The sequence below is a fragment of the Aethalodelphis obliquidens genome, unplaced genomic scaffold (genome assembly GCF_003676395.1).
Source record: "Aethalodelphis obliquidens isolate GAN/ISIS:26980383/991018 unplaced genomic scaffold, ASM367639v1 scaffold23, whole genome shotgun sequence".
In the NCBI taxonomy this organism is placed as follows: domain Eukaryota; kingdom Metazoa; phylum Chordata; class Mammalia; order Artiodactyla; family Delphinidae; genus Aethalodelphis; species Aethalodelphis obliquidens.
In genome coordinates, this window is record NW_020837967.1 from 26,509,700 (window position 1) to 26,521,761 (window position 12,062).

At 38.4% G+C, this 12,062-nt stretch overlaps 1 protein-coding gene across 2 annotated transcripts in view; it reads left to right on the top strand.

Annotated features, from left to right (window-relative positions):
- ODAD2 (outer dynein arm docking complex subunit 2) overlaps positions 1-12,062 on the top strand; it is a 269,467-nt gene that overhangs the window by 74,874 nt on the left and 182,531 nt on the right. For both annotated transcript variants that reach the window (XM_027122033.1, XM_027122034.1), the window contains one exon: positions 1,471-1,587. In XM_027122033.1, coding sequence (XP_026977834.1) covers positions 1,471-1,587 — 117 coding nt within the window. The remainder of the gene's footprint in view (positions 1-1,470; positions 1,588-12,062) is intronic.

Sequence of the window (12,062 nt, forward strand, 5' to 3'; positions counted from 1 at the left end):
GCCGTTGCTAGGTGGCTCTGACAGGACGTGGGAGGGAGCATGTCCCTTCTGCCTCGTCCAGCCTCCCCTCTGCCCTCTCCCCCGCCGGCCTCCCTCTGCCGGCCTCTCCCCGCCTGCTGCCCGAGACTCAGCCGGCCTGGCAGCGGAGAAACACAGCTTTGCAGGCTCCCGGCCCAAGGGTCGCAAAGCAGAGTGTGGGCGGTGGGCCTCGACCTGAGAGAGTCGGCACATGCATGGCCTTCTGGATCCTCTGGGTTAAAACCTTGACACTGAGCCTCACGTCTGCTGACTGAACTTGGCTAGAAGGAGCTCAGCTTCCTCTGAAAACCCGGCTCTTGCTGTCTTCCGTGTAAAACTGGGGCTCGCAGCAGAATTCTGCAGGGAGGGTCCAGATCCTTAATGGGGACCCAGCTGTTGCAGGGCGCCGTTGGAGCCTTGGCCTGGGCTGCTCTCGACGTGCGGCCGTGTTCTCGGCGGTGGGGCTTGTCTTCTGACCTGCCTTTCGTGCTTGTCCCATCAGCGTGGTCCTGGGCTTATTTCTGCACAGAGGAGCCTGACAGCCTAACTATGATTTGCTTTTGGTTTGCTTTGATGCTTTAGAAAAGCGAAATCTCTAACCGGAAAATAAGAGCTTAGAGAAAAAACGGAATGCTTCTCTTGGGCCTTCCAGAGTGGGGCAAGGAGCCTTTGTCTCTGTAAAAGGCTATTGACGCACGTACAACTTTATTTGACATGGAAACATCTGAGTGTTTCTCTCAGGTTAAAGAATGAAAGACAAGGATCTGAAGCTGTTCAGTCGTTACAAGAAAATGTATAACACACTACAGTTTGCATGTATCTGTATGTTTTACATATATATACAGTTATACATGTAACACTACAGTTTTTATGTGTATATGTATGTGCAAACACACACATACAGGGTGAAGGAAGAGTAATAGTAGGAAAGCAAAGTGAAAAGAGGAACGGAAAGAGAGAAGAGGAGAGACAGAGGCTGAGGGTGGAGGGACAGGTGGTCACATAGAGGTCCTACCCCTAGAAAATGAGCCCATAGCAATCTCGCTCCACACGCAGCAGGGGTAGAGTGAGACCCACAGAAACACAGCCTTTTATGTGGTGACATTCTAACCCAGGCCTTCTATGACTTCATCAAAAGCTCTTGAAGTCATAATGCATTTTCACAGGAGAGGAGTGGGAAGGGAGCTTTCAGGTCTCTGCTGGATAGCAGCGTGCCCTGTGCTTCTAGGGGGCACTTGGTAAAGTCTTGCTGAACGAATGAATGAATGAATGAACGAATGAATGGATAGGTAACATTAAGAGGGAAGGGTGTGCCCGTACATTTCGTGTATAAAGACTACCGCATGGATCCTTCAGAGAAGAAAACAATACTTGTGCTTGGGTTGTGATGTATTGGTCTGGTTCTTATATCGCTCATCCATTAATTATAGCACCAAACTTTTTCTTCCAAAGGGCAAAACAGATGATGAGGGGGAAATTAATTATGAGAGAAAAGGAGAAATTTATAAAGACCTTGTCACACTTTTAAGAGAAAAATCAGCAATATTTTCCGAAAATATGTCTCAACAGGTAAGTTTTAGTCTCTTTTGAACTCTCATAGCATTCTACTTTTTGGCTACAACTTTCTATAGCATAAAAAATTGGAGAGTAATTCTGCCTTGTTTTGGACAGTACTTTCAATTATTGGAGTGTTTCCCACAATATAAAGCAATAAATACTGTAAATGTAGCAATTTAAGAATGTTTCTGGTTTTCTTTAGGTGACAGGTGTAATATTTCAAAGTGCTTTCTAAATAGGACCTTTTCATTTTCCGTTTTGAATTAATTACACTAAGAACAAGGGACTCAGGTCTGTTAATGAAGCCTAGACGTTTTGATTATTTTTATCCTTTCCGGTAATCCCATGACTACTACCTAGTTGGATTGTCTTAATAAGTGTGTCAACTGCGTGTGTATAAGAACTGGGCTTTTGTGTCTCCCATGGTTTGTGAAATAGTGCTGGACAAAGAAATCAGTCAATGTAATATTTTGTGAAAAAGATTTTGCTTGAAGCTGATGTAGGTAGGAAATGATACGCAGGGAACACGAGTGTGGTTCCCTTATGCCCCGGGCTGATCCTCGGGCTGATCCTCAGTCTGAGGGCAATTCCACAGAGCCCACAGGGCTCACTGATCAGGTCCATCGTCTTTCTGATGCTGCTGCTTGTGGAGCGCCCCGTTTTCTTGTCAGACTGCTGTCGCTCTCATCCTGGCACTTTGTCATCTTTTTGTGAATTCTTTTTGTTTCCTGGTGTTTGATCACCTGTTTCCTGGACCTCAGTTTTCCGTTGTTGTTGCACTGCTGTTATTGTCCTAAAGTACATATATACATAAAATGTAAAATTTGCCATGTTAACCATTTTAAATGTATCATTCAGTAGCATGAAGTACATTCACAAAGTTGTGCAACCGTTACTACTATTTCCAAATCTTTTTCATCATCTGAAACTGAGCAATAACTCTTCATTCCTCCTCCCCCAGCTCTTGGTAACCTCTAATCTACTTTCTGTCTCCACGAATTTACCTATTCTAGGTATTTCATCTAAGTGGACTCATACAATATTTTGTCCTTTTGTTTTGGCCTATTTCACGTACCGTAATGTTTTCAAGGTTCATCCGTGACGTGCCCGTATCCGAACTTCATTTCTTTCTATGGCTGAATGATATTCCATATATGTATATACCAAATTTTCTTTATCTGTTCATCTATTGATGGACACTGGGTTTTTCCACCTTTGGTTATTGTGAAAAATATTATGAATATTGGTGTACAAATATCTGTTTGAGTCCCTGTTTTCAGTTCTTCTGGGTCTACACGTCCGGGTGGTCCGGGTGGCATTTCTCAGTCATATGGGGGTAATTCTACGTTTAACTTTTGAGGGAACTTCCAAGCTGTTTCCGCAGCAGCTGAACCATTTTACATTCCCAGTGCAATGTATGAAGATTCCAGTTTCTTCACATCCTCACCAACACTTGACATTTTCTGTGTATGTTTGTGTTTATTATAGACATCCTAATAAGTGTGAACATGGTGTTGCATTGTGGTTTTGATTTGTATTTCCCTAATAATTAGTGATGTTGAGCATATTTTCATGTGCTTATTGGTAACTTGTATATCTTCTTTGGAGAAATGTCTATTCAAGTCCTTTGTCCATTAAAAAAATTAAATTGTCTTGTTGTTGAGCTAGAGTTCTTTATATATTGGGGGTATTAATTCCTTATCAGGTAGAAGATTTGCAAATATTTCCCCCTATTCTATGAGTTATCTTTTTACTCATCTTGTTAGTGTCCTTTGGTATACAAACATTTTAAATTTTGATAAAGTCTAATTAATATATTTTTTATTTTGTTACCTGTGCTTTTGGTATCATATTTAAGGAACCATTGCTAAATCCAAGGTAATAAAGATTTGCCCTTAAGTTTTCCACTAAGAATTTTTTAGTTTTAGTCCTCTCAAGTTTAGGTCTTTGATTCATCTTGAGTTAGGTTTTGTATATGGTGTAAGGGAAAACCTTCATTCCTTTGCACATGGATGTTCAGTTTTCCCAGCACCATTTGTTGAAGACACTGTTCTTTCCCCACTGAATGGTCTTGTCATCCTTGTTAAAAATCAACTGACCATAGATTTCAAGGTTTATTCTTGGGCTCTCAATTCTGTTCCATTGGTCTGTATGTCTATCTGTATACCAGTCCCATAATGTTTTGATTACTATAGCTTTGTACTGGTTTTAAAATCAAAGTGAGTCCTCAGACTTTGTCCTTGTTTTTTCAAGACTGTTTTGGTTATTCGGGGTGCCTTGATTTTCTATGTGAATTTTAGGCTTGGTTTTACCATTTCCACAAAAAACACCATTGAGATTTTGATAGGGATTGTATTGAACGTGTAGATTGCTTTGTATAACACTGTCATCTTAACAATATTATCTTCTAATCCATGAACATGGAAAGTTTTTTCATTTGTTTGTGTCTTCTTTAACTTCTTTCAGCAATGTTTTATAGTTTTCAGTGTATAAGTCTTTTGACTCCTTGGTTAAATTATTCCTAAGTATTTTATTCTCTTTGATGCTATTGTAAATGGAATTGTTTTCTTCGTTTCCTTTTTGATTGTCCACTGCTAGTGTATAGAAATACAACTGATTTTTGAGTGTTACAATCAGATTTGATTTTTGATTGTGAAGTTCAAAATTGAATCCTGCAACTTTGCTGAATTTATTTAATTCAGTTTCTTTTGAATCTTTAGGTTTTTCTATGTATAAGATCAAGTCACCTGTGACCAGAGATAGTTTACTTTTTCCTTTCCAATTTGGATGTTTTAAATTTCTCTTTCTTGCAAAATTCCATGGCTAGAACTTTCAGGACTATGTTGAATAGAAGTGGCGAAAGTAGATTCCTTGTCTTACTCCTTACTCTTTAGGGGAAATGCTTTCAGGCTTTTGCTACTGAATATGATGTTAGCTGTGGGCTTTCCATACATGGCCTTTATCTTGTTGAGGAAGTGCCCTTCTCATCAGTTTTCTTTTTCTTGGTCCACCCCATCATTTTGGTAGCGCTTCCTGAGTAAAAGAGGCACATAGGAGGGAAAAAAATTGAGGCTTAGCATGTTGGAAAATATCTTTATTCTTCTCTCTCAGTTGTTGTTTCTATAACGACAGTTTGAAAATAATTTTTACTTAGAATTTTAAAGACATTTTTCCTATGTGACCTGTTTGTTTTGGCTTTTCCCATATAATGAGGCTTTAGGATTTTCTCTTATCCCTGATGTTCTGTAATTTTCATGATGATATGGTTGGTGCTGGTTTTTGTTTGTTTTTCATTAATGATGACATATGTCCTTCAGAACTGGAAAAATATTTTTGTATTATATCTTTAATCATTTTTTTTCCTCTCTGATCTTTTTGTTCTCTTTTTGAAACTTCTATTTGGATCTTGGGGCCTCTGAGACTGATCCACTGATTTTCTTTTCTCTCATACACCCCACCACACTTTCTGCAAATATTCCTTTACTTTGTCTTCCAAACATTGTACAAATCTTTAAAATTTAAGCTCTTATGTTTTTAATGTTTTGTTTTGGGGTGTTTATTTTTACAGACCACATGCTTTCATTTCTCTTGGGTAAAACCTCAGACTGAAATGGCAAGGTTACATGGCGGTTATATGTTTAACTTTTTAAGCCATCGGTGAACTGGTTTCCAAAGGGTTTATAACCATCTCCATCCACTCTGGCAGTGCATGAGATTGACAGCTGTGCCACATACTCATCAATAAGTGGAACGGCCAGTCCTTTATTTTAGATGTTCTAATAGGTGTGTACGGATATCTCACTGAGTTTTAATTTGCCTTACTTGAATGCGTCCTTTCATATGCTTATTTGCCATTTATATATCTTAAGTGGTAAAGTGTATATTCAGATCTTTTGCCCATTTGTTATTGGATTGTTTCGTTCCTTATTACTGAGTTGTGAGATATACATACATATAGACTTATATATTCTTTCAGATACAGGATTTATAAATAAATGTTTTCTGCCAGTTTGTAGCTTGTTATTTCATTCTCCAAAAAGAGTCTTGCAGAAAGCAAATGTCCTCAATTTTGATGAAGTCCAACTTATTATTCTTTTATAGTGTTGTACCTAATAAAGCTTTACCAAACCCAGTGTTACAAAGATTTTCTCCAGTGCTTTTTTTTTTTTCTTTTTTTTTGGCGGTACACGGGCCTCTCACTGTTGTGGCCTCTCCCGCTGTGGAGCACAGGCTCCGGACGCGCAGGCTCAGCGGCCATGGCTCACGGGCCCAGCCGCTCCGCGGCACGTGGGATCCTCCCGGACCGGGGCACAAACCCATGTCCCCTGCATCGGCAGGCGGACTCCCAACCACTGCACCACCAGGGAAGCCCTCCAGTGCTTTTTTATAGAAGATTTTAAATGTTAGGTTTTACATTTAGGCCTATGATCCAATTTAATATATTTTTTGTACATGATGTGAGGTATGGATCAAAGTTCATTTTTTTCTTCTGCATGTAGATATCTAGTTGTTCCAGCATCATTTGTTGAAAAAGAATTGTCCTTTCTTTGCACAGTTGTCCATTTATCTGGGTGTATTTCTGTTCCGTTGATCTATTTGTCTGTTTTTATACCAGAACCACACTGTCTTGATTACCTACTTACTTGCATTAAGTCTTGGGTCAGGTAGTGTCAATCCTCTGTCAATCCAGTTGTTCTTTGGAGTTGCTGGCTATTCTATATCTTTTGCATGTCCGTTCAAATTTTATAGTCAGCTTGTCAATTTCTTCATAAAATCCCGAAGGAATTATGACTGATCTTGTGTTGAATCTATAGATCAATTTAAGAACTGACATCTTATAGATCAATTTAAGAACTGACATCTTAACAATATTGGGGTTTCCAATCCATGGAACACAGTATATCCTTCCATTTGTTTAGTGTTACTTAGCATGTCTCTCCATCTTATTTAATTTCTCTCAGCATTGCTTTGTAACTTTTGGTGCACATGTCTTACACATCTCTTGTGAAACTTATCTGTAAATATTTCCTATTTGGGAGCTATTGTTAACAATAGTTTTAAAATGTCAATTTCTGGTTATTTGTTGCTACTATATAAAAATACACTTGATTTTTGTATATTGATTTCATACGCTGAAACCTTGCTAAAGTCACTTATTAGTTTTGTCTGGTTTGTAGATTCCAAAGGGTCTTCTATGTAGATAGTCATATTGTCTATAAATAAAGATCATTTTCCCTCTTCCTTTACAATTTCAGTGATTTTATTTCTTTTTCTTTCCTTAATGCACTAGCTGGAACCTCCAGTACAGAATTGAATAGACCTGGTTTCGTGTTCCTGATGGTAAAGGGAACACTTTCAGTTTCTAACTATTGTTAGCTGTCGGTTTTTCATAGATGAAATTTGTGAGGTTGAGGAAGTTCCCCTCTATTCCAAGTTGTTGAGAACTTTATTAGGATTGGATATAGGATTTTATCAAATGATATTTCGGTACCTATTGCATTAATCATGTTCTTTTTTTCCTCTTTTAGTTTAACATGGTGAATTATATTGATTTTCAAATGATAAACCAACCTTACATTTCTGGGACAAACTTTATTTGTTCAGAGTGTATTATCCTTTTTATATACTTTAAAATTTTAATTTGCTAAGATTTTATTAAGACGTTTTGCATCTGTGTAAGATTATCAATGTGTAGTTTTCTTTTCTTCAATATCTTTGTCTGGTTTGGGTATCAGAGTAATACTGGCCTTACAGAATGAGTTGGAAAATTTTATCTCCCGTTCAATTTTCTGGAAGAGTTTGTGTAGAATTGCTATTCTTTCTGTCTTAACTGTGTGGTAGAATTCACCAGTGAAGCAGTCTGTGCCTGGAGTGTTCTTTGTGGGAAGGTTTTTAACTACAAGTTCAATGTCCTTACTAGTTCTAGGACCATGCAGGCTATCTGTTTCTTCTTGAGGGACCTTGCTAGGTTGTCTTTAAAGGAATGCATCCCTTTCATCTAAGTTGTTGAACTGATTGGTATAAACTTGTTTATTCTTTTATTAACCTTTTAACAACTGTAGAATCTATAGCTGTTGTTACCTCTTTCATGCCTGATATTAATCACTGTGTTTTATTTTTTCTTGATCCATCTGGCTAGAAGTCCATCAGTTCTCTCAAAGAATTCACTTTTGGTTTCATTGATTTTTCTCTATTTTTCTTTTTTCTACTTCATTTTGATACTTATTCTTTTCTTTTTACTTAGAGTTTCATTTACTCTTATTTCTCTAGATTTTTTAATCATACATTTAATTTAATCTAGTTATATTTGCATTGAAAGGGATTTTGGTGATTTCAGGGGTGAATAATATTAAGAAAGAATTCTCTTAAGTCTACATTCATCTACGGAGGATTTGTCTTTTGGACAAAGACATTCAGAAACAAGTGAGTACCTCTCTGGGGCAGGACAGCAGTAAGATGGAAGGCAGTCTCCACTTTCCTGCTCTCACCTTAGCACTGACAGTTCAGAGATGCATCTATTTTTACATCCTTCTGCCTGTTTTGAGTTTATGTTGCTCTTCTTTTGCTAGTTTCTTAAGGTGGCAGCTTAGACTCTTGATTTGAGAGTTTGATTCATTTCTAAGGTAAGTGTTTAGTGCTATAAATTGCCCTTACAGAACTTTACCTACCTGTCACACATTTTGGCGTTATATTATCACTGTTTTCATTTTCATTCAGTTCTATTTTTTAAACTTCCCTTAAATCCACTATACCTCAATAAAAGTTTTTTCTCCTTGAGACTTCCTGTTTGATCCATGATTATTTATAAGTTTGTTGTTTAGCGTTAGATTTTTCTATTACGTGATTCATTGTTAGTTTGATTCCACTGTAGTCAGAGAACACACTCTAAATAACTTAAATCTTTATAAATTTGGTTTTTGGTGTGGTTGAGTTCTTCACATCCTTGCTGATTTTCTATCAGTGTTGAGAGAAGGATTTGAAATCCTCCAACAATAATTGTGGATTTGTCTGTTTCTCCTCTTAGTTCTATCTGTTTTTGTGTTTGCAGCTCTGCATACACATTTAGGATTATGTCTTCTTGATTGACCATTTTATCATTATGGAATGTCCCTCTCTGTCTTTGGTGATTTTCTTTTTTCTGAAGGCTACTTAATCTGCTATTCATATAGCCACTCCTACCTTTTTTTTAAACTAACGTCTGCATGGTGTATCTTTTTCCCTTCTTTGACTTTCAAGCTACCTATATCATTATATTTGTGGTGAGTTTCTTGTAGGCAGCATATAGTTGAGTCATTTTTAAAATCCATTTTCTGAAACTCTATCTATTGATGTATCCATTGGTGTGTTTAAGTCGTTTACTTTTAATTATTGATATGTGAGAGCTTAAGTCTGCCAGCTTAGTTTCATTTTCTGTTTTTTCCTTCTGTTTTCTTTCACTTTTTTTTTCCCCTGGTTTTCTTTGGATTACTTGAACATTTTTTTTGAATTCCATTTTGATTTTTCCATAGTGTTTTTTTTTTTTTGCGGTACGCGGGCCTCTCATTGTTGTGGCCTCTTCCGCTGCGGAGCGTAGGCTCAGCGGCCATGGCTCATTGGCCCAGCCGCTCCGCGGCACGCAGGACCCTCCCGGACCGGGGCATGAACCCGTGTCCCCTGCATCGGCAAGGGGACTCCCAACCACTGCACCACCAGGGAAGCCCCTCCATAGTGTTTTGAGTGTATCTCTTTGTGTAGTTTTTGGTGGTGGTTGTAGATATTGTATTATACATAATTTATCATCGTCTACTGGTGTGACATTTTACCACGTGAGTGAAGTATAGAAACCATATCTCCCTTTAAGTCCCTTTACACTCTCTCATTTATATTTGCCTTTATTTCCGTCACATTGATAACTGTATGAGACACTGTTATAATTTGTGCTTCAACCATCAAACATCATTTAGAAAGCTCAAGAGGAGGATGAAAGTCTTTTGTATGTACCCATGCTTTTATTCTTTCTGTTGTTCTTTTTTTTTGTTTTTTTTTTTGCGGTACGCAGGCCTCTCACTGTTGTGGCCTCTCCCATTGCGGAGCACAGGCTCCGGACGCGCAGGCCCAGCGGCCATGGCTCACGGGCCCAGCCGCTCTGCGGCATGTGGGATCTTCCCGGACCGGGGCACGAACCCGTGTCCCCTGCATCGGCAGGCGGACTCTCAACCACTGCGCCACCAGGGAAGCCCCTTTCTGTTGTTCTTTTCTTCCTTTCTGGTGTTGCCAATTTCCTTCTTTTATCATATCCTTTCTGTTTAAGAACTTCTTATTCATTGAGGTAGGTCTGTTGGTGACAGATTCTCTTAGTTTTCCTTTATCTGAGAGCATCTTGAATTCCCCTTTATTCCTGAAGAATATTTCCACTGGATATGGTATTCTGGCCTGACGGTTTTTTATTTTCAGCACTTGAAAAATGTTGTTGCAGTCTTTCTGGACTCCACGGTTTCTCCTGAGAAATCTGCTGTTATTTTAATTGTTTTTCCTTTATAGGTAAAATATTGTTTCTCTCTCATTGCTGTTAAGAATTTTCTTTGACTTTAGTTTTATGGAGTTTGATTATTATGTGTCTTGGCAGGAATTTCTTTGGGTTTATTCTGTTTAGGGTTTGCTCAACTTCTTGAATCTTAGATTTATGTCTTTTTCCAAGTTTGGGAAAATTTCAGACATTCTTAGAATGCATTTTCAGTCTGACCTTCTTTCTCCTCTCCTTCTGGTGCTCTGATTACATGACTGTTGGAGTTTTTGCTGTGGTCCCACGGATCTGGAGGCCCTGTTTATTTATTAAAAAAAATTTTTTTTTTCAATATATTTCCTCTTTGTTGTTCAGATTGGGTAATTTCTGTTGTTTGTCTTCAGGTTCATGGTTTCTCTCCTATGTCTTCTCCATCCTGTTGCTGAGCTATCCAGTGAGTTATTTTGGCTTGTAAATTTCATTTTCAGAATTTCTATTTGGTTCTTCTGTATATCATCTATTTATTTGCTGAGACTTTCTGATTTTTCATTTGTTTCAAGTCTTCGTAATTGATTATCGAAGCATTTTTATGATGGCTACTTTATTTTTTTTAAATAAATTTATTTTATTTATTTATTTTTGGCTGTGTTGGGTCTTTGATGCTGTGCGCGGGCTTTCTCTAGTTGTGGCAAACGGGGGCTGCTCTTTGTTTTGGTGCACAGGCTTCTCATTGCGGTGCTTCTCTTGTTGCAGAGCATGGGCTCTAGAGCGCAGGCTTAGTAGTTGTGGCACACGGGCTTAGTTGCTCTGTGGCAAGTGGGATCTTCCTGGACCAGGGCTCGAACCCATGTCCCCTGCACTGGCAGGCGGATTCTTAACCAGTGTGCCACCAGGGAAGCCTCATGATGGCTACTTTAAAATCTTATTCCAACATCTATTTGAGATTATTTCATCATCCATTTTACTGTGGTATAAGCATCCACTTGTCGTCCTTTCTCATTCAGGTTGTGACATTCCTTGTTCTTGGTACGATGAGTGATTTTTTGTGTTGTCTTGGACATTTTTGGATTATGTTATGAAACTTTGGATTTTATTTAAACCTTTTGTTTTAGCAGGACTTCTCTAAGTGTAGGTCTCATGGTGTAGGTCTGGGGTACTACAAGGTGCATGTAAAAATCCAAGTTCCCCACTTAGACTCCATTGAGAACCTGGTGGTGTAGGGTGCCTCGTTACCACTGGGCAGGGGGTGGAAGTTCGGTCTCCCCACTGGGCCTCTGCTGACACGCACCTGGCTAGGAGGGGGAGGTGCTTTATTACATGCTTCCCGTGGGGCCTCAACTTAAGCCGTGGGGGATGAGCCTCTTACTACTGGGAGGGGGTGATTTTACTGTATCTCGAGATGATAACATGGTTTTTCTTCTTTAGTCTGTTGATATGGTCATTCATTTTTGAATGTTGAACTAATATTAATCCCGGGATTGGGATTGGTCCTGATGTCTTACCCTATTTGACATTGCTAGATGTAATTTGATAATATTTTGCTGAGGATTTTTGCATCTGTAGTCATGAAGGATATGGGTTGGTAGTTATCTTTTCATGGTTTTGGTATCTGGGTAATGTGGCCTCAGAATGAATTGGGAAGTATGCACTACTCTTTTCTTCTTTCTGGAATTCTTTATGTAGATGAATCTTATTTCTTTGTTAAATGTTTGGTAGAATTTACCAAAGAATCCATCTCTACCTGAAGGTTTCTTTGTTGAAAGGTTTTATGTTGAGAATTTTATTTCCTTAGTAGATATAGAACTGTTCAGATTTCTTTCTCTTACTGAGCTTTGGTGGTTCGTGTCTTTCAATGAATTTGCACATTTTATCTAACTTACTTCAAATGTTGGCATGAAGTATAACACTCCACTATTATCTTCTGATGTCTGGAGGCTCTGCTGTGATAACCCCTCTTTCATGCATAATATTGGTCATTTATAACTTCTTTTTATTCTTGACTAGT